General features: G+C 53.2%; 1 protein-coding gene across 2 annotated transcripts in view; it reads right to left on the reverse strand.

Annotated features, from left to right (window-relative positions):
• IGSF21 (immunoglobin superfamily member 21) overlaps positions 1–24,199 on the reverse strand; it is a 272,287-nt gene that overhangs the window by 7,845 nt on the left and 240,243 nt on the right. The window contains exons 6-10 of one of the 2 annotated variants that reach the window (XM_019511926.1): positions 21,025–21,288; positions 20,817–20,895; positions 7,076–7,161; positions 4,797–4,989; positions 4,063–4,101 (exon numbers count right to left, since the gene is read on the reverse strand). In XM_019511926.1, coding sequence (XP_019367471.1) covers positions 4,063–4,101; positions 4,797–4,989; positions 7,076–7,161; positions 20,817–20,895; positions 21,025–21,288 — 661 coding nt within the window. Of the gene's footprint in view, positions 1–4,062; positions 4,102–4,796; positions 4,990–7,075; positions 7,162–20,816; positions 21,289–24,199 lie in introns of both variants that reach the window. The other variant, XM_019511925.1, reaches the window with a different exon arrangement.

The raw sequence follows: 24,199 nt of genomic DNA on the forward strand, positions 1-24,199 counted from the left end.
CCAAAACAGGAAATGCCCTGACTTTCAAAGTGCAAAAAACCCCCTACTACTCCCCCATGCAGTCACAGGGCCAGGCCTCTAGCCCAGCCTTCCCCCCTGGTCCCCCCCATGCACACAAGGGACTCACTGAAGAACAAGGGGCCAGAGGGCTCCAGCCAAGCTGGGGCTTGAACCCACAACCTTTGCCACCTAGGGTAGCACCCTTACCACTGCAGTACCAGGGAAGGTGGGAGCTCCTGCTGCCGTGGGCCCCTTGTGGCGCAGCGCCCAGGCCCTGCCATGGAAAGAGGACGGCACCTCTCTGCAAAACAGGGGAGGTCAGGACCTGAACCCAGGCCCTCAGCACCCGCACAGAGGCCCAGCACCACGCACCACAGGGCCTGGCTGGCTCAGCCCCTCACTTCTGGGCCCCTTGACTCGTTCCCTGTGCACACGCGCTGGCCCCATGACAAGGGCAGTCCTGGGAAGGCCACAGCCCAGCCAGCCTTGTGGCCAAGGCCCCGCGCTGCCAGGCCGGGCCTGCAGGTTTGACTCTGTGCAGGGGCAGCGTCCTCTGGGCCTGGCTTTTGCTCTTGTTTTCCCCACCCACTGCAGGCCGAGGGCCATCATATTTGCCATGCCCGAGAGGACTTGTTGCAGCCGCCTGTGTTCCAGTCCATAGACACTGGGCTGGAGGCTGAGAGGTCGGCCTTTGCCTTTGTTTCCCACCACGGGAGCTGCCTGGAAAGAGTGAAGCCGTGCGCACGTCCCTGTGGGCCGTGGGCACCGGTCTTCTCTGGCTGCTCATGAGGGACCGCTGTGGGGTCCCGACTCCTGTACGACCCCAGACCCCAGCCCAGGGGTGCAGAGAAGGGGGGCTCGGAGGCCTCCAGCCACAAGGGAATCGGGACCCCCAGCCCGTGCTGTGCAGCACCGTGCCCCCAGCTCTGGGGGAGGCCTGGGCTTGCGGGGGAGCGGCGGCCTCAGGCTGCACTCGGGGAGCTGAACAGCCGTGTCCTGCACCGCTCAGATATATCTGGGAAGGCCGCCTGCCCAAATACCCTCCCCCGTCTCCACACACACGCACGTCTCTCTAGGGACACCCTCCCCCGTCTCCACACACACACACACACACACGCACGCACGCACGCACGCGCGCGCATCTCTCTAGGGTTGCCATATTGCGAGGTGCAAAAAAGAGGACACCTGTCACCGGGCGGGGGAGAGGAATATGATAGGGGGCAGTGACATGCCATTGCCCTGCCTCTTCCCAGTCTTTTGCTCCTCACTGACAAGACACATCCCACCCCCAGCCCTGCTGTTGCCCCTCAGTCCAGACCCACTGACCCCAGCACTGCCAGTGCCCCTCACTCCCAAACAGCAGTACCCTGCTCCCCTCCCCTTGCTGGTGCCCCTCAATCCCGACCTGCAGCCTCCTGGTGCTGCCAGTGCCTTGTACTCCCACCCCAGTCACCTGTCCCGTTCCCCGTGTCCCCCACTCTTGATCCACAGCCCCCTTCCCCCCACCTAGCCCTGGCGGTGCCCCTTGCTCCTGACCTGCAGCCCCCTGCCTTGCCCCTGAGTCCTGTGGTGCCTCTCACACCCCACCTGCACCCCCCCAGCAGCTTAGGCACTGCCTTTCACCCGCGATCTGTGACCCTGCCTCTCCCGACACCTACTGGTGTCCCTCACTCCCACCCATGGGTCCTCCTACCCAGTACTGCCCCTCACCCCTGACTACATTGCTCTCTCACTCTCTGTCCCATCCCTTGGCTGTTTGTTGCTGGTCTTTGGCTCTCCTGTAAGGTGACTGGCTGCTGGGATCACAGGGTCACTTTACCCACTGCTCCCAGCTGGCCCCCGAGAGCAGAGGAACAGCAAAAAACCCGGGCACTGGCTCTTATTTTCAAAACCCACCCAGACGCAGAGCAGGGGACCAAAAAAGAGGACATGTCCAGGAAAACCCAGACATATGGTAACCCTGTAATATCCTTGTCTCTGTGTGCATGCACACGTACACACACACAGTTACTCTTTCTCTCTCTCTCTCCCTCCCTCATTGCACACCCTTGCAACACACCCTCCTGCTCCTAGCCCCAGGGTACCCACGTGGTCCCTGCGCTCCCATGGTCCAGCGATGCAGCCACGTGCACGGAAGCAGTGAAACCTGCAGCAGGCAGAGACTTCCAGGTTGGGAGGACTAGGAGGGAGGGGGTGGGGCAGGGCCTTGCTGGTGAAGCCTCCTGGTTTCCCCTGGCTCCTAGTGCCCCTGGCTCCTGTCATCTTTGACAGGCAGCCTGGAGCAGATAAATATTAATTTTATAATTTTCTGAAGGGCCCTGCAGGCCAGAAAGAATGACCTGGTGGGCTGGATCCAGCCCAGGGGCCATATTTTGCCCACCCCTGCACTAAGGGATGAAGTGACTTTCCTGAAGTCACAAAGGAAATCCAGGAACTGACACCAGCTCTCCCAAAAGCCTTGCCTAATACTTGAACCACAAGGGCCTCCTGGCTCTCCCAACCCGCTCTGACACAAGCACTGGACCAGACGCCCCAGCTCTGACATGCTGACAGGCGAAAATACAGCTGAGATCACATATTTGGTGAATTGTTTTGGTTGCTGCCAGGGCCAGGCCCAGGCCCAGGCCCAGGCCCAGGCCCAGTGTGAGGCACAAAACTTTGGACCAAAACTCATCGCTTCATGTATTAAAGTAAGAGGCAGAGTTGCACTTGAACATTTAATACATTGGGATGTTTAGGAATGTTGCAGGCTGATTTTGTGGCTTTTCTTTGCAACAGTAATAAGTCATCAGACTGGTATGTGTCTTGGGCCCCTAGACAAGTATGTTTTATTTTTGTATTTGATTGCAGTGAAGCAGTGGTACTTTTCAGTGTGGTTCAATGTTTCTGTGATCTCACCACAGTGCTGGGATGTGATTCAATAACTTGTGATCAATCCAACATATTTTATTTTCTGTTTTATTTTTTCCCTCTAGGGCCCGCAATATGAAGTCAGCTCAGGTTGTGTTGCTAAACAAAAAAGTCAAAGCAAAACCCTAATGCAAAAATAAATAATAATAAAAGAAACCAGACATTTTTTTTTAATAAAGGAATGTCTCATTTAAAAAAAAAATCTGAAATGCCTTTTCATTTTTAAATTAGCTTTAACTGAACACCTCCCCAAAATGCAAGCCCAAGTTCCACTCCAGGTAGAATGCAATGTTTTGTTCCACTTGAAATCTTTTTCCAGCTGGCTAAAAAATTGGCAAAATTGGGCAAGAAATTATTTTTCGAATTTTTTGCTGAAAAGACCCCCAATTATTCGTACAGTTCCAAATGCAAGTGAGTATTCCCTTCTCCTAGGAAGGGAGTGAACATGAGAGCAGATGGCACAGTAGGCAAGTGCTGTTCTTTTGCAATCTCGCTAGAAGAGACAGACTGGAAGGAGAAGCAATATGAGAAGCTGAAGTGAGAACTGACAGTTCACCCAAGCTGCTTATGGATTGATTGCTTTTCTCCCCTGTCAAAAATCTGATGAAAACCCAAACTTTTCATTTTCTTCCAAATTCTTCTTGTGGTTAAGAAAATGCAAAAGACTGATTCCCCTCCCCTCCTCCATTTTGACACCAGAAAATTGAATTTCTTTTCAATGCAGGGGGTTTGTTTTTTTGCTCAGAACCTAAAACTGAGAAAATAATTTTTGCAGAACTTCTAATTTTCTGTCGCAACACCACTTTTTTTTATTGGGGGAAAATGATATTTTGATGAAAAAATATCGACCAATTCAAGCAAGCATGCTAAAAACAAACATTTTTGCCTATTTAGAGGAGCAACTGTCATACAGGTTTTTTTTCCTTCTGTTGCTCTATTGCTAGTGGTTGACAAACACTGCATGCCATTGACACTTTGTCAGAAAATGTCTGGTTTCTTGGGGTTTGGAAGACGCTTGGCCAACAAACTGGGCACGTAGGGAGATGCAGCCTCTTTCAAGCGTGAGGCATCCTGTTCTGCCCACGCCTCCCAGAAATGGCTCAAATATTCAGTGCAACTTATAATGAAATGCAAAAGAGGGCTAAAACTCACCATTGGAGTCCTCTGTTCCTCTTGGAATATTTGGGTTTTCTAGTTAAAATAAAACATAGAAACAGAATTAGATGCTAAACCTAGATAAGGCAGCATAAAAAGGAGCTGTATGTGCACACTTGTCTCTTGGCATGGGACACTATTAGTGTTTCCTTTGCACCATCGTGGCACTTTGCCTTCTGCAAGAAGAAAATCCCAATGTTGGGGGGCCAACAGAGCAAGGAGCCCTGTGAAAGTTAGCTGCGAACTCCTGGGACTTGTTGCATTTCATTAGCGGGAACTGAGCCTTGTCTCTCGTGCAGATCAGAGACCCAAGGGCTGATAAATCAGGAGCTTTCTCCTTTTCCTCAGCTTTGGGCCTTTTCCTCATTCATCAGTTAAGAACAGTTTCCAGATCCCCCTCTCTCCTCTGGATGGCCATGTCTTGAAAAGGCCCCTTACACTTTCTAATGACAGTCACACTCCAACTTCCGTGCAGCACGGAAGAAGTTGGGCGTGAGCTCTTGTTTGCAGGGAGTGATGGATTAATGAAGCGTGCTGCGCTGCAGAAATAGGGGGAGAGGGTGGAGAGTCATAGCACCCTGGCACTGGCAGAGCCACCAAGCCTACTGGTGTAATATTGGTGGTATTGGTGGAATAAGGCTATTGTGAACAAGCTAGAGGTACACAAGAGGTAGGGGCAGTCTTCCCCAAAAATATGCTACATACCAAACACTATCAAATATGCTACATACCAAACACTATCAGCCTGGTGTGGGTGTCTGTGGACCCTAGCGGGTTCTGCGCGGTGCAGCGGTACATGGAGCCGTTTAACTCGGCCGGCACTCTCTCCAGGACCAACTCCTTCCCGTCATGCTCGGTGCTACCATCGAGGAGCCTGCTCCCAACACGGGTCCAAGTGAACAAGGGCTCAGGGAAGACTTCATTCTGCAACCCAAGGGGGAAAACACATCTTTACAAGTGATTTTTACTACAAGGAGCAACAAACTTTATAGCAACCTCCACTGCCCCCCCTATGCTAACAGAATATCAGCGACAGAGACATTAGGGAACACACTGATTTTCTCAAAGAACCATAAGGTCACAGAGGTTTAAGGCCAGAAGGGCCCATTAATCTAGGGCAGTGGTTTGCAATCTTGTTTTTCATTGGTGGACCCCTAAAAATTTCGAATGGAGGTGCGGACCCCTTTAAATTGTAAGTGTGGGTATTCGCATACTTTGGACTGACCATAGTCATCTTTTGCACACCCCTTAGCCATAGTCTGCGGACCCCCAGGGGTCCATGGAGCACAGGTTGAAAACCACTTATCTAGGGCTAGTTTAGACTACAAAGACTTGGGGGGGTCAGTTTTATCAGCATTGCCTTCAGGTGGAGGCAGGCATGGGTTACAACACCATCTTCCCAAAATAATGTAAGCAGTCCTCACGATGGGACCCGTTGGCACTGGAGTTGTGAACGCCAGGGGGAATTTTGCCAGAATAACCATGTCCGCTAGGAACGTGCTTTGTTCACACTTCTCACCGACACACTCATGCTAGCTAAACTTTTCAGGGACTCAATGGTTTCCAAGCATGTTAGAGACTCTCCAAGTGGAAAAACAGACTGGCCTTGGTCATCACTGCAATGCTAGAGCTCAGCAGGAGGGGCTCGCTATACTGCGTCTGTGTAGGCACATGGGCACTAGCCTTCCTCTTGCAGGAGCAAGGATGTGGCTGGGTGCCTGAGTAAGGCTCCCTGGAGGCTTGTGCCTTTCTTGCGGTGGGTATCTGGGCAAGCTAGATAAAAGCTAGCCGGAGTCTGTCTACACCAGCTGCAATCACTCTGCTTGCCTTCAGCATAGGCATCCCCTTAGAGGTGCTCAAAAGGCGGAATAAATTAAATGGCACTTGCTTAGATTTTTTAGCTTGCTTAGCTGTGTTAGCCACAGATAAAAAGGCATTAAGTAGATCACAAAGCCTCGATACACCATGTGCAGTTACAGGCATGAGATACAACTTAAAAGATAGCAGGGTGTGTGTGTGTGTGTGTGCCGCTTTGCACCTTGAGCCTGTGCCAGGTGGGCAATGAGTGCTACCAACCGGAGGAGCTGGAAGACGACTGGCAACCTCTTTATAACAAGGCTGGTGATCGCAAAGGACATCAGGCACTGGCGAGTTTAGCCTCTAATGACAAACTGCTTAACCCATTTGGTGATTTTTAGTGGCTTGTCTTGGGGAGGAATGAGGGTGTTTTCTAACCGCCTCCTGGATCATCCAGGCTGACTGACACAAGGGGAAACCGCAACCTCTTGCCTCCTGTTAAAACTATAAACTGCTTTGCCTGGACTTCTGGTTGTGAGCATTAGTTAAACACACACCTTTCTTTCCTGGTGAGGACCCCCCCAGTTATAAAGGCCACATATTTAGTCTAGGGGGAGAATACCCCTGCCTCTGTGCCAGTAAGTCTCAGGCTAGGTTCATAATTTCTTTTCCAATCATTTCAAAGTATAAATAGTCTGGGCTGGAGATGTACAGAAGTGTTGGCAGTTGTTGAGTGAAGTGATTTCAATTACAGGAAATAGCCTTTGACAAGAAATCAATTTTTAATTGAGAGAAAAAAGCCAGTTTCAAGAGCGGAGGATGTAACCAGGAGTGCAGAAGAACTGGACACCTTGTTTATGTGCAACCGGTGCAACTGGCCTTGCCTGTCAAGTAACCGGGCACGTAACTGCCATCATTACCCATTTGCACGCGCAGTTTCTTGCTGCGCGCATGGAGCTGCGCAGCCTGCCAGCAGGCCAGGAGCTGCTCAATGGCATGACCCGCTTTTGATACCAATTCAGCCCTGAAATCAAACCCGACCCGTGCACGCCACTTCGTCAAACAGAAAGAAAAGCTCTCTGCTCCTTTGTGAGTCTTGATAAGTCTGCTGCAGTGGAAGCCTTGGCACGCAACGGGCGCCTATCGCCATTTGCCAGTGCCACCGATACCATTGCTACGCTGAAGTGCTCAGACTGGGAGGAAGCCTGCCGACCTGGAAGCCCTGTACCAAGATCCGAACGGTGTCTCCAACCCGGGCTCTTGATGGGGTCATCATGATCTTTGGGCCTTTGGGAGCAACTGTAGAGAAACAGGAGAGTAAGAGAATAGATGTCAACAGAGCTTCGAGGCCCAGCAAAGACAAGTGCTTTTCCAAAGAGAGCTCTTGTCTCAACTGAGGCACGTGGGGAAGAGTCGTTGAGGTGATCGAGACCCATCCAGTGGGAGTGCAGCCTAAATGCCCAGATTATGCTGTAATTAAACCAATGGCTGTGTGCCTGATAGATGGATGGGTAGTCAGATGCCTACATGATGCATGGACAGCCAGACAGATAGACAGCTACTTTCATGACTGATAGATGGACAGACGTTTCTTTAGGTGACTGATAGGCAAATACCTTCAAGACGATAAATGGATAGACAGATTCCTACGTGATGGATAGGCGGATACCTGCATGAGACAGGCGGAAAGGCAGATATTCATGTGCTACGCACCCCTGCGTGGGATCACTTGCTGGGCAAGTAGATTTTTATTACATATTTATTCAAATGATTCTTTTTCTAAAATCAATCAAACATTTCCTGCGGCACCAGAGGCGGACAGGAAAGCTGGGAAATGGTTTAAATTAAAAAATATTTTTTTTTTTTAAAAAGGAGCCTCTCCCAGAAAGTCCAGCATTTCTCTGGGACCACTCGGGCTTTCCTCTCCCCACTTGAAGACGCACAAGAATGAACATATGAGATTCCCATTTTGATCCATGGCAACATGCCCTTTGATTTTAACAGGGAAAGACCAGCCTTTAAAACAATCCCATAGATAAAGGAATACCCAGCTTTGCTTACCATAATTTTTCAGGGTTTTTTTCACCCTTTTCCTCCATTCCCTTTTATTTATCCTCCTTGTCTTTCCTCCCTTCTGCCCTCTCCTTACCCCCTTTCTTTTCGACTAGGGAAGCCTCAGATACCTCCAGAAAGTCACCCTCAGATGTTGCATTAGGAAGTCTCTCGAGGCACAGAGCCGTCTCTGAGCTGCTCTGCACCACCCAGCGATGCCAACCCTGCCACTCGATTCAATGCCTCCTTCCCCCTTCCTTGCACACTGGCCAGCTTCTGCAGCAGGAGGCTGCTCATGGAAAGCTGGCATCGTGCGGCGCCCTCCTCTCCCAGCACCAGCCCAGCGCCCATCCCCTTCCCCCTTGCCAAGATCACGGTTTCATTTGTAGTGACTGAAAACCTAGTTAGTTATTATTAAAAGAAGGAAAGCGGTAACCCTCCAGGCACCCCGACTGTCACCCAGTGGAGGGAGAGGGCTTACTTGCTAATTAGCACCCTGTGATGGACGGGGCTTCGTCTGCAGCAGGAACGGATGTCCTGGAAGAGACCAGGGACAGAGCCAAAGGTGCAGCTGCAAAGGTGTGCTATTGCCAGGGCAGCATCATGCCAGCTCCTCAGCCCCTGCCACCTTGCTTCATACCACCAAGGGTGTTTCAGGGTCAAGACCAAGCAGCCACCGTGCACAGAGGAGGTGCCTCAATTGTACCATGCCCGTTTCGCTGGAAGCCCGGTTCCCGGTTGACACAGCGATTGGCTGACCGTTCGATCGGCTCCGTGCGTCACCGGCTCCGGTGCTGTTGCCTTGCCTTGTTAGCACCAATCTCAAGGGCGGGGTAGCAGGAAAGAGGCTCAGTGCCATGGCCGGCTACATGGGAGTGCCAGCACCGGGCCTTCCCTTGGGCTTCTTGCTGTGCGGGCATGGAGAAGGCACGTGTCTGCTGTGATGGGAGTTGTCTTATCTTTTGCTGGTGCACAACAGTGTAGCGCTGATAGTTGGCCCTCCCTTTCCTTGGATAGCTGGTGGTGGTGCGATGGCCGTGGGGACTTCTTCCGTGCCGTGGCAAGAGGGCGAGCGAAACCCTTCTGGATGAGCACCGTGCCTCCCAGGGGCTTTAAAAGTCACATCCCTCTTTGTCTGGTACTTTCACAACAGGGTAACTCAAAATCGCACCATCCAGCTCTGGCAAGTCGCACCTCCTCCACCTCTGCAAGTCGTGCAGCTTTCACCCACGGTGCTCCCATTTCCCGACCCGTGTTTCCTGCCACCGCCCTGATGTGCCCCAGCGCTCCCACGCGGCAGCCCGCCTCCCCAGCACTTTGTCAACACACCTGGATCCTGACCTAAAAGACAGCCTCCCTCCACACACGTGTACATACATGAGAGATTATCACAAGGCACAACAACCCGCTTTCTGGCCCAAACCAGTCAGTGGAAGGCTGCATCTGTGCCAGATGTGAGACCTCCAGGATCTGCTTTGCAGAGGTGTAGTCTCCCATCCCTAAGAGAGATGGGCTCTCTGCTCTTCTCTACTTCAGACTTGCAATGTCTCATTCTGGGCCACCAAAACCCCTGTTCAACCTCGGAGTGGCCTAGGGTCATCGTAACAAGGCTGTTTTGCAAGCCAGAGCTCTAGGAGGGTTGGACCCGAGGTGGTTTTACAAAGCTGTATGGGGAGGTCACGCTACTGTGTGTGTGTGCATGCATGTGGGTGCGTGTGGGGAGAGGGTAGGGTGTCTTTTAGGTCAGGATCCAGGTGTGTTGACAGAGTTGGCAGAGAAGCCAGCAGTGGATTCGCAAGGAAGTCTGCTGGGCAATCCCGAGCTGCCCTGGTGAGCCGGAGCCCAGGAAGGTCAGGACTGACAGTATCAGCACAATTGCATCTGTCCAGCACATCTTGGCAGTGCCGTGGGAAACTCCCACCTCCCGCATGCCCTGCTCCATTGCTACCCGGTGATCAGAGTTGCACAGGAGCTCCAAGTCAAGCTTTCTTCTTTGCGCTTTCCAAAGCCGAGGCTTGCTGAGCAGCTGGGGTACCTGTTCTCTTCTCGGCGGTGGCGCGACTGTGATTTCTGGCTGCTGTGTCCCCTGCATTCCCACACCTGCAGAACCCAAATCAGTTCCCTTCCAGGAGCCAACAGAAGAGCATTTATAAGGCACCATGATGAATAAATCAGAGCCAGGGAGAGGCCCGGGCCCCGCCTGGCCTGTTTTGTATGATTGCTTCTGGCAGGAAATTTATTTTAAATGTTTCCTTGAAATACAAATGGCACCGGGCAGGGACGTCTGGAGACGTGGAGCCTCATCTGCAGTCGGGTCGATGAGGGCTGGCTGAGGCCTCTAGCAAGGGCGACAGGCCCTGGTGCATTTGCAAGCAGTGAATTAAGAGCCATTGTTTTTTTTTTTTTTACAGGGACCGTGAATCCTCTGCTGTCTGACACTGCAAATGGCACCTGGTTTAGCTTTGCCCCTTTAGCAGGGAACATCTGGTGCCTGGTAACATATGGGTCCTTTTAGCTGGTGAACAGACATCCGTACCCACCAGCGAATTGGCCTGCTGACTGCACCGCGGTGGAATCCGTCCTGAGGAGTGAATCACAAAGCCTCAGATAACACGCTCGGGCTCTGGTCTCTGGAGCCGGCAGGCACATACGGTCCCCAGCAGCTGAGCAGCCCTCTGCTTTCCTGTCAATTGAGGGCATTTCTGCAGGGCTTCTGTGGTGCCCGTCTCATCCCGCATTGCTGTAATTATAGTAGAGACGTATTGGAGGCCCTGCAGAGACATGCTTACAGCTATCAACACATCTGACTTAGGAACAGGCCCCACCAGACCAGGTTTGGCCAGGGCTGAAGATGAAGGTGTATGAGTGACGGGGCAATGACAGAGCCATGTGGACCAGGAGGAGGTTTCTTTCAAACCCCCATCAATTAATCCCTGAAAGTGGATGATTTCACCCCAATTTTTCCTCCACCGCATGTGACCATGGGTATGCTCCGCTGGCACATAACCAGTGCCGAGTCCTTGCTCTCAATGAGGATGTGTGCACTGCTCATCTGCTCCTGGCATGTCCTGGCAGGATTGCTGCATGCCCTGCTCATCTGCTCCCACTCCCACGTATCAAACCCAAAAAGCCAGCTGCTGCAGGGCATCCTCAGAGCCTCCTCTCAAGCACATTGGACATAAGGGGATGTCCTTGGTGTGACTTCACTGCTGGACATCCAGCGTGATGCATGCAAGCAGGGGCGGGTGGGGTGCGCGGTAAGGAGTGTGTCCCCGCTGGGACACACCATGGATGTAGTGTAGACATGGCCGGTAACACCTGGTGGCCGCACATGTAGAGGTTGGTTATGCTTTGTGTAAAAATGTACTTCATTTTACCTTTCAATTCTCACATCTGCAATGTGAAAGGATGGAGACGAGCCCCTCTGTGACCTTCTCTGTACTGCTCATCACTTGTTACAGCTCTAGCAGATGCAATTCCTCTCCTTTTCTGCCAGCCCCATCATCCGATCTACTTAAACTATGCTCTTGTCCGGTGTTTTGCTGGCCAGCAATCAGCTCCTTAAGCCCCTGTCTTACGTTTGTATTTGCTGGAGTTCTTGCTCTTTATTGTTGGCTTCTCTTCCATTTCCTGAAGGAGTCTCTGTGGCTCAGATAACCACTTGCCCTTTGACATTTAACCATGCTGCTATTTTCCTCATCTCCCTGCTTCTTTGACGCTGTCGTAGCTCTGTGCAAAGTTTTCAACTTCTGTACGGTGTTGATTGTACTCGGCACCTCCGGAAACCAGACCCACGGATGTTCATTTCCCCTCCAGCATAGGGCAGACCCGTGAGCTGGCTCCTGCCCTTCCTGCTTCTCCACTGCTGGATGCCGTCCTCTCCTGGGCCCCTCTCTTCCACTTCTCCTCTTGTTACCTGTCAGAAGCACTGTCAGATTTCATCCCTTCTAAAAACAGCACAGCCTCCCAGAGTGGTTTCTTTTGGGGGAGGATCTCAGTTCTCCAGGACCCGAAACTCCAGTTACAAGGCCTTTAAGGTTGCCTGAGTGCTGATGCAGTGTCTTATGGCTGCAGCTCATATGCCACCTCTCTGTCGCTGCAGCTGGATGTCCTAGTATTCATTCACTAGCCAGGAAATTCTCACTGCCGTTCTAGTTCCTTATACTCCCCCGAAAAGTGCAGCTCAGCAGAGCTGGGTTCAAAGCGACCCCTATAAATTGTCAGGTCAGAGCGAGCCCATTGCAGCGGGCGCTGATAACTCTGCCACCCAGCTTGGGTTCAAGTCTGGCCTTTTCACAAACAAGTGTGCGAGCCCAGTGCTTGCATGTGCTAGTATTCAAGGGGCCAGCTTTGATATTCCAGCCCATTGCTTTGGACTCTGGAAAGGATCCGGACACTTGCAGAAAGTGTAAGGAAACCAGGAAGCGAGCAAGCAAATGCCGGTCCCTGAGCTGGACCACAGTTGGCCGTCGGGGCTCTCTGCCCGTGGAGAGCTGACTGCTCTCTCTGGGGGAAAAGCTATAACCATGCCTTTCACTCTGGTTATGCCACCGTGCGTTGCAGGTGATGGGGCAGTCACAGTGCTTCCCTGCATTGGAGGGCATCGGCCGGTGGTTCCCTATATCTTCTCAAGGAGCTCCCGATGCAAGCAGACTCGAGTCTCTTAATCCTACAACGTATTGGAAATCTGCCTTTATATGGGAACGGACACTGAGCTCCTTGCTGCTTGATAGGCTTCACACACTGACACCTTCTTCAGCCCTGGTGCATGGTGCGGCTTTCAGATACTCAAAGTCAACTTTTGACTTGGACAAGGCTGGACTGACACTTTGCCTAAGCTGCTGGGCCATCGTTTCTCTGCTGCTGCGCACTGCCCTGCATAGAGGGCTTGTTCACGATGGAGGGTTTCAGGAGGTAGCTGCAAGGAAGTGAGGAGGAGGGGGTTGATGTGCCTAAAGCCAGAAGAAGGGTAGAGAGAAACCTGATGAGTGCCTCCCCCCCTACCAGATGTGAACAAGAGCCTCTGCATAAAACGAATGGCATCAAACCTGCCACCGAATTTCTCAGCAGTCGCCTACTGTGGCTGGGTATAAAAAGGAGCTGGCTAATTTTTATGGGCATTAATAAACTCTGGCGCGGTAGTTATGCATGTTCATAAAGGGCTAATCAAATTTTATGCTTCGGGGTGTAAGCAGATCACCTATGGGACTGAGGAAGGGCATGGATGGCTGTGCATCCTGCACCTACAGCACTGCACGACTGGCAGGTTAGAAGCTGTGTGTGTGTGCGTGCATGTGCATGTGCACATGGTGGGAGGGATAGGTGGATAGATGGTAAGTCCCAGGAGAGGGACCAATTGAAGCCATATGGATCCCTTTTCTGGTGGAGGGTGGACTTCTACCTGAAGAAGGGCCCTCCTCAGCTGCTGGCAGCAGGTGCAGGCCATACCTGGGGGTGGTTTTGTTTCCGTCCTGCCACGACAGTGAGCATACGGGCCGGAGGGGACTTTCACCCCAGCACAGCCAGTCTTTTTGCCATGCAGCTGAGCACAAGAGGCACTGGGATTTTTCACGGGGGCCAAGATGCTGCCGAGTGTGGGGGGAGCCGAGCAGTGATGTGATTGCCATAAACCGCACATCTCCGAGCCGTTGCTGGCACCTCTCAAAACGTGCTCCCATATTAATAAGCATGAGAGCGCATCACTCATTAAGTAGCTCTGGCCTCCAGAGACAGCAGGCGTTGGCGAGCTAATGAGGCGGAGCATAAATGAAAGCTACCCTGCCCCCAGCTCCGCCTGACAGGTGATTAATCGCATGTGACGGCCTGACACAATGTTCCCCGCTAACGGAGAAAGGCGGTGGCAGGATCCTTGCATCCTTACTCCCTTTCCCAGAATCCACCTGGATTCCCTAACTCGAGGCTGCTGAGAAGCCACTTTCGCGACCTCGCACACGTGCCTTGGGTGGTGGCTTGAGCGGGGGTCCTTTGAGTCAGAGCAGGAGGGAAGCATCCCCTGCAGACACACGGGCCAGAGCAGCAGCTCCGTCCCTGACTCTTGCCTCGGATGTCTCACCTCTTTAGCCCCCTGCCAACCTCTGGAGTCCCTGGGCTCACATCTGCCACTTGCAGTTTGCATTTGCAGTCCCTCCAGGACCGGGGGACGGACGATGCTGTCAATGCTCCCTGCGCTGGGGAGAGAAGGCGGCGTTGGGTTGGGGAGCTGGTGGCCAAACGGGGGGTGCCAGCTGTGGTCTGCCAAGGAAGCACCGGTGTCAGGACTTCAGCAAAATGCATCCAACTGAGCGGCTGCCCTGTCTCTGCGCAGGGCCACTGGGCTGGGGGGTCTCTCAGGGTAATTTGCAGAGGGCAGTTCTCACCTGAGGTCCCACTGGGCAGCCTAGGCTTGGAGGAGAGCCATGCGGCTATGGGGTGACTGGCTGTCTGGGAGAGCTCAGCCGGTCTCAGACTTTGCCTCTTGGTTCCTCCTCTGAGATCCTCAGGTTGGGCAGCATTGAGGTGAGCGGGGACGCTTGATGAACGGCACCCTGCAGAGACGGCCCTGAGCTGCAGAGCTCAGACCTGGAATTGGCTCTGCCCAGCGTTCGAGGGCGAATGATCGGGTGGCGGTTCAGCTGCCTCTGAGAGCTCAGGCCTCGGTCCTGAAGACTTCTCAGGTGAAAGTATCTGCAGTGCTGGCTTGACTTTTCCTTGCTTGTGACAACTCCAAGCAGAAGTTTGGGCGTCGGGTATTTTATTGCTGGCAGAGATGCTACCAGCGGCCTCTGCTGCCAAGTTCACTGCTAGGAAGGACACAGTGGGTGGGAGTGTCACCTCCTCGTTTACACCTGCTCGCTTTGTCACATCCAGGGTTGATGTCATAGGGTCCTTCTTAGTCATCAGTGAGGGCTGATGCTGGGACTTCCAGAGCTAAAGTGCTGAACTAATACAGCTGGAGCAAGAGGTCCCAGCCCACCAGTGTCCAGCTAGGGCAGAGAGCTGTCTCTCTCCGACCCTAAGGGCAGATTCCTATTTCACAGCGAGGGTTGCCCAAACTGCAGTTTCCTGGCTGCATACAGTTTGTGGCACTTGTACACGGTCTGTGTCCACGCGGCTACTGAGCATGCAGAGCAGGCTACAGGCTGGTCAGGCAGATTGAGGAGGGGGGCTCCCGTGTTTCCGCACCAAAAGCTGAGTCCTTAGGGCCCTCTGTGCTCACCCAGGCAGTGGAAGGTGCAGGTGATAGGCCCCTTGAATGAGAGGGGATTTGAAGATACATGTCTTTGATGTTCCAGCACAGCATGCTAGGTGCCAAGCCACAGGGCAGGTATTGTTGTGGCCTCTCTAGTGCTCCTTTTGAAACCAGTTCCCTGCGCAGTGAAGAGAGGCAGATATGTGGGAACAGGAGGAAGAGAGCAGATGGCACTGGGTGATGCGCAGTCATGGCAGTGGGTGATGCCTAGTGGTAGCACTGGATGATGCACAGTGGTGGCACTGGGTGATGTGTAGTGGTGGCACTGGGTGATGCACCAGGCTACAGCCTGGGGGCCAAGACATTGTGCTGGGCTGTCAGAAATAGATTAAAAGCCCTTCTGGGTGACAGGGACTAGACGCTTCAGCCTCCTGTTCCTTATCACTCAGCTGCTGGGTAGTTTTGGGACTTATCCTGCCTGGCCAGAGCACAGATTAACATGCATGATCAGGAGCTGCGCGATGATCGTGTGGCCACGGTGCGGGTGAAAGAGCATTGCAAAGTGTCTCTAAAGGCCATAGACAGCAGTTAGACAGCTGGCAGACTGGTTTGTTGAGGCAGGTAAAGCGAAACAGGATTCAGCCTTGACTAGGTTGCTTAGGTTTGAGATGGGCCCAATGTGGATGGGGTCGGAGACATCGAGACTGTGATGTTCCCAGGTGCTTGGGTGCCTCAGTTCTCCATCTCTAAAAGGGGGGTAACAGTCTCCGTCTGTCTTGTCTGTACCAACTGGAAGCTCTTCTGGCGGGGCCTGTCTTTGGGGAATGGGTTTGTACCGTGCCAATCCTGGGCTCTGGTCTGGGTAGGAAGGGGACAGCCCAGCTAGAATAGTTATAATATGTCCAAAAGTACAGAGTCCCGCAGATCTCATTCCCCGGAGGAGAAAGAGGCATTACTGCTGAGATGGGGAGGCAAAAAGAGGTTGCTGCATAACTATCCCCGCCGTATCTTTTCTCCTGAGTGGGAGTGGATGTGGGCCTTGCACCTATTATCTCCGATAGCATCAGGAAGGGCAGGCAGCTATATATAGCATCGCTTCTCAAGGAGGAGCGGGGGGTTCGGCTTAGCAAGTACCTGTCTGCAAAGCATTTAGCTGTTTCTGCGGAAACCCATTGTCTTGGAGGTGTAAGATTTATGTCTCCCTCAGCCAAAGGCGGCTTTCCAGCCAGGATTAACATAAAAGGTATTTTGTCTTTAATATGTAAATGCCGGAGCCTGACAGGAGAGAGTCGTTCTTTGCAAGGCGAGGCTCAGTGAGCTGTTTGATCAGGACACCGTTCTTGGGATTAGCTCCTTTTAGACAGCGGCTAATCTTTTTCCAGCCACGGCAGGCTGGTGGGGCGGGAGGGGGGGAGATGGTGGAGCCAGGGGGTGTTGGAGCCAGATCCATTTTAATGACCTTTCAGAGGGGATTAACGCCTCGCTGGATGGATGGAGCGGTGCTGTTCGCCTCCTGGATCGGTGCACGGCACCCGGCGGCGGGGTTCGGCTTTGGGAATGGGCCTCTCGTGGCACCTCAGTTATCTTTGCCACCAGAAGTGCAGCTGCCGGGATTGTGACGAGCGGCAGAAAACGGAGTTGGAAGGAGGGGGTCTTCTGCTACACTTCCCCTCTCGGGCGGGCGCCACGATCTTGGTGGGGCTCCATCACAAACATAAAACCTAAACTCCACTTCTTGGGTCGTGGCGTCAGATCGGACCGGGGGGGCCAAAACGAGCGAACGCTGGCTTGAGACTCGAGACCTGGCTTCTGTTCCCAGTTCTGCCACTGGCCGCCTGGCTGTGCTAAGGCCTTCCTTGTGCCTCGCTTTCCCCAAGGATCAAAACAAGGATAAAAAGCTGACCACCTCTGCAAAGTGGGGGGACAGCTACTGATGAAAAGCCCCCGTGAAAGCTAGACGTTGTTTTTACCCAGCATGTCAGCTGCAAGCTGTTTGCTAGCTACGACGGTCTAAAATGCCCACTAGGTAGACAAGGTTTTTTGGGGAAATCCGATATCTTTTATTAGATCCACTAAAATAGTTGGAAAAATTCTTCTGCGCAAGCTTTAGGGTACAAACACCCTTCTTCAGGCAGAGGAAGCCAGCCCATTGGGTCCGGCAACACTCAAACCCCAGAAAAAAATGAAGGTATTTCACTTGAACTTCTGACAATCAGGAACGAGAACGCGACTCTAAGTCTGCCCTTCCTGACCGATAACTCGATGTACCCATCAAAGACACAGTCTTTGCAGTTTTGAACTGCCTGTGCAGATAAAGCTCGCCTTCGGGAAACAAGACACATGACCAGTCATCATGCAGCATCTCCCTGCTAAAGCTAAGCTTGTGCTTGGGGGGAAGCTGTGCCGAGCTGGAGATACCTGCACCCATTTTCCATGAGCTTCTTCCACAGGCATGACTCCAGACTTTCTGAAGTTAGCAACTCTTCTCCCCCCGCTTTTTACAGCCCTTCTCTCTCACGGCAAGGATGCCATGCTCATCAACAGCCCAGAGACGATGTTGCAACCAGATTCAAAAAGTGCAGCTGCTGCCCAAAGGGGCCTCGCCAGCTCCCACTGATGATGGGTCCCATCACGAGAAGATCCCCCCCGCCATAGCACACCCACTGCCACAACCGTCAGAAATGATCACTGTAGCGAGGCACCGTCTCTTAACACTCACAGGCCTCTTTCCTTTGATCCAGCACTGGGCTGGGGATGGGCAGGCAGAGAGAGCACTTCAGATCCCCCCTCAAAGGGGACAGGGCCCTTTCTTTGCATCAGTCTCAACTCCAGTCAAGCCCTCCACCACTTGGCACAGCTATGCCTAGCATGCATAATACCCAGAGATGATTGCCCACTCCGGGAGGCGGGCAGGCGATGGAGGAAAGATAGAAGGTTGCATCGACGTGATCCTTAGCACCTGCCTTTCCCAGTTTTCAGAGGTTCAAAGGGTGGCTGACACGACGGGGCAACCCAAGTGCCGCGTTCATGTTTTTTTGTCAGGCAGTACTCGCATCAAACGCTCTTCTCACCTCTGACGGAGCTGGGGTCTGCGTGGAAACTGGGGGTTCATTATCCGAAAGGGCGCTGCGGCGCTTGCAACTTAAAGGGGTGCGGGATTTGTGCCAGGGGTTGCATGGTGTAAAGTACTGTCGGTGTTCGGGGAGATCAATGGGCAGCTACGCCCGCCATCCCATCGAAGCCACTTCATTTAACAATCACACCGTGACCTTTTCATTCTGGAGCGTGTCTGCAGAGCGAGGTTTTATATATATATTTTTGCTCCAGTGAAAGGCAAGAGATAATTAATCTTGGGTGCCGGAATCTGAAAAATTAATGAGAGTGGCTTTAATCGCATCCGAGCTGTAAAATAATGGGCCGCGTAGAGAAGCTTTTGCCATCCGATGGACTCGGCGATGACTGGGAAGATGCAACGTGTTTTTCCTGTTCTTTGTCTTTTGAAGTCCTGGTGATTTATTTTTTGGAGGGGTTCACGTCACAGACTGAGTGCCTTGACAAGTGGGTTTCGGGGGGGGCAGGGGGAATGAAAAGGATCTGCTTTCATATCTTCAGCATGATCCGGCGCTTGCAAAGCCTCGTTAGTTTTGACGCTAGTTGCCAAAGACGAGGGACAGCAAAAGATTCCCCTTGTCCTCCCACCCGTAATTTCCTTTTCATCCCAGTTTTGTTCCATCGGGCCGCAATAACCATCACTCAAGGCTGAAGGCTGCTCTCACTGGATTGGTAATGGACTGCAAAGGCTTTTGATTCTGCATTTGTTGGTTGGACTCCAACCTGGCGAGGCTGCAGGGGGAAAGCTCTTTCTGTTGGATGACCCTGATAGGTGCAGAAAAAGGGCGGGGAGGAGTCTTTTCCAGTTCCTGATTGGTTGCTGGCTACATCATGCTTGCAAAGAAGACCCTGGTCCCTTCTAATTGGCTGGCGTTAATGGCTTTCTCGAGGATGGTGGATAGCTTGCTTCGACCGGGGAGAGTTCACTTGCAGGGTGCGCACCAGGGAAGTTGAGTCCAGGCTGCTCCCGTTCTGGGGGCAGATAGAGGGGTTGCCCCCCAGGGATGCCCCACTAGCACAGCATCCACCATGCAGGACAGGCAAAGTCTGCTCCAGATCACAGAACCATAGAAATGAGGGTGTGAAGGGACTTCAGGAGGTCACATCTAGTCCAAGCCTCTGCTCAAAGCAGGACCAGCCCCAGCTACGTCATCCCGGCCAAGGCTTTGTCTAGCCAGGTCTTAAAAACCTCCAAGGATGGAGAGCCCACCAGCTCTCTGGGTCACCTGTTCCAGTGTTTTACAACCCTCCTTGTGCGAAAGTTTTTCCTAATATCCAACCTAAACCTCCCTTGCTGCAACATGAGCCCATTGCTCTTTCACCACTGAGGACAGTCCAGCTCCATCCTCTTTAAAACCCTCTGCAGGGACTTGTAGGCTGCTATTCAATCCCCCTCAGTCTTCTCTCTGCAGACCAAATAAGCTCATTTCTCTCAGCCTCTCCTCATTAGTCATGTACCCCAGGCCCTGAACCATTTTGGTTACCCTCCGCTGGATGGGCGGATGGGAAGCTCTGAGCCGATGGGAGGCTTTGAGCTGAAAGCCCAGAAGACCCAATAGCTGCTATCCTCACTGCTGAATCTGGGCAGGGGATCCAGTGAAAAGCCCAGGTGGGCTCAGCTGCTACCCAGCACCCATGCAGACATGCCCATGCTTTCTGCTGGCTGCCATGGTCCCTTCAGCCACCGGCACCTTCCCAGGGTGCATCCACCCCTTGCTGATAAAGCTGCAGCAGTGGGACTGCACGTGGCTGCTGGGAACTGCGCAGAGAGAAATGCTCTGGCTGCTTCCCTGGGGTGGCTGTTGTCTGTCACCAGAAAGGCTGGGGGCAGATGTGGCCTAGGTTAGGGAAGGCGTAGTTAATGGAAAGTAGGGTGGTGGGGCTCAATTTCTGAGCTATGGAGACCCAGGTGTTTGCATTTTGTGGGAGGAAAGATTAAGTTACTTATTCTGTCCCTAACATCAGAGTCATCCAGATAGTAATTATTCCCACCCTCCCACTCGATGGCCTCCTGATGTATGGATGTTACCTTATTTTCCTTTATGAATGGCAGCTGCTACTTAATACAGATTGAAATATCTTGTCTTTGTTTTGCTGCATCAAAGTGGCTCTCTCCTGTTTGCTTAATTAAACAGCCTGGCACTAAGAAACAAGCATCTCCTGTTTAGTTCGTGATGATATTCTGCACCTGGGCAGAGGCCGTGGGGTACCAGTCTCTTGACTGCTAGCCACGTCCTTGAATGATCAGACATGGGCATCTTGAGGAAGCCACTGAACGTATGGCCATCTTCACCCAAGCCAGGGTGGCATGAAGGAGAAATCAATGTAAAGGGTGCAAAAGGGAGTGGAAGAGAAGTGGAGTGAAGGAAGATGGTTGGGAGAGAGGAAGAGAGAGAAGGTGGGGTAGGAAAGGAAATGGAAGAGAGAGATGGAGGAGTGCTTGGAAAAGTGAGACCGTATTCATTACCTTGAACACGAGCAATGAGTTGCGGGTCCAGGCAATTACAAGTTACATCTTGCCCTTTAAACCATGCCCCCCCGGCCAACTTCCCCGCTCCATCCCCACATTCGGACGGCAAGACGAGAGAAACGCAGGCCTTACCTAGCGTGACCTCGGACTGCATAGGCATGGAGAGGGCAGGGTGCTTGACTTCACAGCTGAAGAGCGCCTCATTGTCTATCTGCGGGTTAAGTGTCCACATGAGCATGGCCCGCACCTCCACGGTGCCGTCGCTGATGGGGATGTGCGTGTGGTGGAAGTAGTAGATGGGCTCCGTGCTGGGGACCCACCGCGGGAACTCCAAGCTCACCACAGTCTCTGGGATGATCTCCGTGGCTGGGCTGAAGAGAAGTCCCGGGTCGGCGGTGAGGCTCTTGAAGGGGTCCTCAGTGTATGGCCGCCCCCCCCGCTCCTCCACGTCCAGGAGGGACAGGGACTTCTGCATCTTGGTGTCGTCCAGGTCGCGGTTCAGCAGGTTGCGGGGAGCTCGGCCGTCTTGCAACCCGGCAGCGCTGGCCGGAGGCTCCACGAGGGGCACCACCTCTAGGAGCTCCCCGTCTCTCTTGAAGTACACCTGGAGGGGCAGAGGGAGAGGGCCATGGGCTCCTGCCACCCGCTGCATTGCCCAGACCATCCTCTCTGCACTAGCCAAGACGCCCCCCACCTCCCTGGTGTGCTGGGACCCCCAGGAGAGACCAGCCGGGCCAAGCACTGTCTTGGAGGAAGGACAACTCTGCTGATGCTTTCACCCATTACACAGACTTCCCTAGAGACCGGAGGTGCCTATGCCCACACGTGCAAGGCTCTCTTTGGGATGCACACCCTGCCTGTGTGGCTGTGACCTGCAGGTCGTGCCGTGCCATAGGGAAACTCCCTGTGGGACGAAGCCTTCAGCTGCTCCCTCTCAACACCCAACCGAGGTGTGATGTCCCCTGGCTTATGCCCTCCGCTGGCTGCTCGTGCCTTCAGCCGTCCACAGATCCCCGGGAACCCAACGGCTTATGTCGGAGTGGTTGCAAAACATGGCGAGGAGCTGAAAGAGGCACGAGTGAGAGTAGGACTGAGGCTGTATTAGCTTCCATCTTTCTGCTCCACCTCGTGCTCTTGCAGCACAGGCCAGAAATCAGCTCCATCAGGATGAGCTCAGCTGGGACCAGAACTGGGTCCCACCAACTTCCTGGTCCTAGGTGCTGGCAGCTAAAAGGACCAGCCCTAGCAGAACCAGTCCCTAAAGCCGCTGCTCTGTATTACCCACAGTGACTTTCAGGTACACCCAGACCTGCCAGGGGGACAGGGACAGCTGCGATGGAAACTTGGACACGTCAAGAGGCCGGCAGACAGGACGGTTTCCTGGGCTAGGACCGAATTTGAGTCTGGGAGGCAGCCAGCATGAAATAAAGTACTGAAATAGCAGTGAGCTCCCACCCTGCTCACTGCTTTTCTGTCCTGGGCTGCCTCACTGGCACCGGGACAGAAAATGCACGTGCAAAGTGAGATGTACAAGAGAGAGAAGCAGAGAGGCACGTGCATCTATTGTGTCAGCGAGCAGCCGAGCCCCCAAGTGGCGTGTGTGCATGAAACACAGGAGTGTGAATGGTTGTGTCACAGACTAAGAAAGTGCGTGTGTGCGAGAGAGAGGGGACATAAGAATCCGAGCGTGGTAGTGATAAGGTGAGCGTGAACGGAAGAATAGGCTGAAGTGTGTATGTGAGAGGAAGCAAGTGAGTGTGCAGAGCCAGAAGGGGATGTGAAGCACGCTGAGTGTGATAGTGAGGGCTTGTGTGTGCAGGAGGGTAGGGGCGGGCATCTGCCTGAGGCAGTCTGAGGGTGAAGGTGATGGTGCAGCTGCCTCTATGCTGCACCCCTTCTCACCCACTCGGTCTCTCTGGTCCACCTCCAGCAGCTGCTTGTGGCAGGACACTCCCACAGTCCACTGGGGCCCTGATCCTTTAGACACTACTGGAAAGCAAGGAATACAAACAACGGAGGTATAGCTGAAGGTGAGGAAGTGTGTGTGTGTGTGTTCACGCATGCATGCAGGTTGTCTCTGAAGGTGCATGCACAAGTGTGAAGGCATGTGCATCTGCCTATCCAAGGTGTGTGCACACACATGTGTGAGGGAACATGTGGGGGTGTGAGGGTGAGTGTGCCTGAGCAAAGGAAGGGGACGTCAGGAGGGAAGGAGTCAATGTGCTGGGGTGAGGGGCAGGTCTGAGTATTGGGAGTTCAGCATGAAAATCCCTTGCAGACACAATGCCCGCGTAGGGCTTTGCAGAGCCTCGCTAAAGCAGGATTGTATTCCATTTCAAAGAGCTCCTTTCAAGTCTCTGAAGTTGCAGTGCAATGTAAAGGCGGCGGGACTGTTTGGTGGTAAGTGTTTTAAAAATAGCAAAATATTTTTATTTAAATGCCTTAAACATCAGCCTGAACGCGCAGAAACACCTCCCGAGCCTTTGAAAGAGAAAGGAACCCCATTGGCCTCCTGCTTATGTTTATTTAAAGGAAAATCATTCAGGAAATAAGTTCAGAGGCTGCCTTGAAAGAAGAGAAAGCCTGATGAAGGCAGCCCCTGATGCAGCGAAATATCTCCCATTTAACTGCACTGTTCTGGGTTCCCAGAAGGCTGGTGAAGAAAAGGACCTCTCCGTGTGGACATGGACAGATGTGCACGCATACCCTGGGGTGATTTGTAAACCCAAGCCAATTACACAGGGATCAGGGACAGACAGATGTGCAGCTACCCTGGGATAACTCATCACACAGGTTGCTGTCGCGGTGCCTGGCTGCTGGGTGGTAGGGGAGCAAGGAACAGTCTCTGCGCCTTTTGCAAACGCTGCTTTGGGATGAGCAGGGATGGATAAAATGAAACAGGTGTAACTTGCACCAGTGATTCTTTGAAGGATACGGGTGGAGTTACCCCAGTTGAGAAGTAACTGAGGCTGGTGGGGCTCAGCTCCAGAGCCCCAGCGCCCTCCTGCTCAGCACAGCCGCTCATAACTACCCAGCACCCCCCACATGCCCCCCTCTGCCCTAATCCATACCCTTAATCCGCCCACCTGTGTCTCATGCAGCTGGGAAATGGGAGGGCATACGAATGACAGCACTGCCCCCCCAGCAGAGGCAGGGCACAGACCCGATGCCTGGGCCGCCTCTGCACCAATGCCCCCCTCCCGAAACCACGCTGCCCTAGGCGAGGCAGCAGGCACCGCTCTGTATCACAGCCTTCAACAGCCGTCGCTGGGCTCTGGCCTGGTTTTTCCAGGAGAGGGCAGCAGCTCTACCTGTTCTCTGCAACGGGAGCATTTTTGCTGCTGGCTTGTGATGCTTTGCTTTGCTTGCTGTTTGAGGGGAAACAGGAGTGGCTTTCAACCAAGACTCTGCCCCTGCACCGCAGGCCCCCGGCCCCTTGCTCTCCCACTCCTGTGCTCCCCCCACGTGCTGCTCTGCCGATGCCTCTCAGTCGAGACCTCAGCTCCCTCGGTTCC

This window comes from Gavialis gangeticus, unplaced genomic scaffold, assembly GCF_001723915.1.
Source record: "Gavialis gangeticus isolate Ggan-Ray unplaced genomic scaffold, GavGan_comp1, whole genome shotgun sequence".
Taxonomy (NCBI): domain Eukaryota; kingdom Metazoa; phylum Chordata; order Crocodylia; family Gavialidae; genus Gavialis; species Gavialis gangeticus.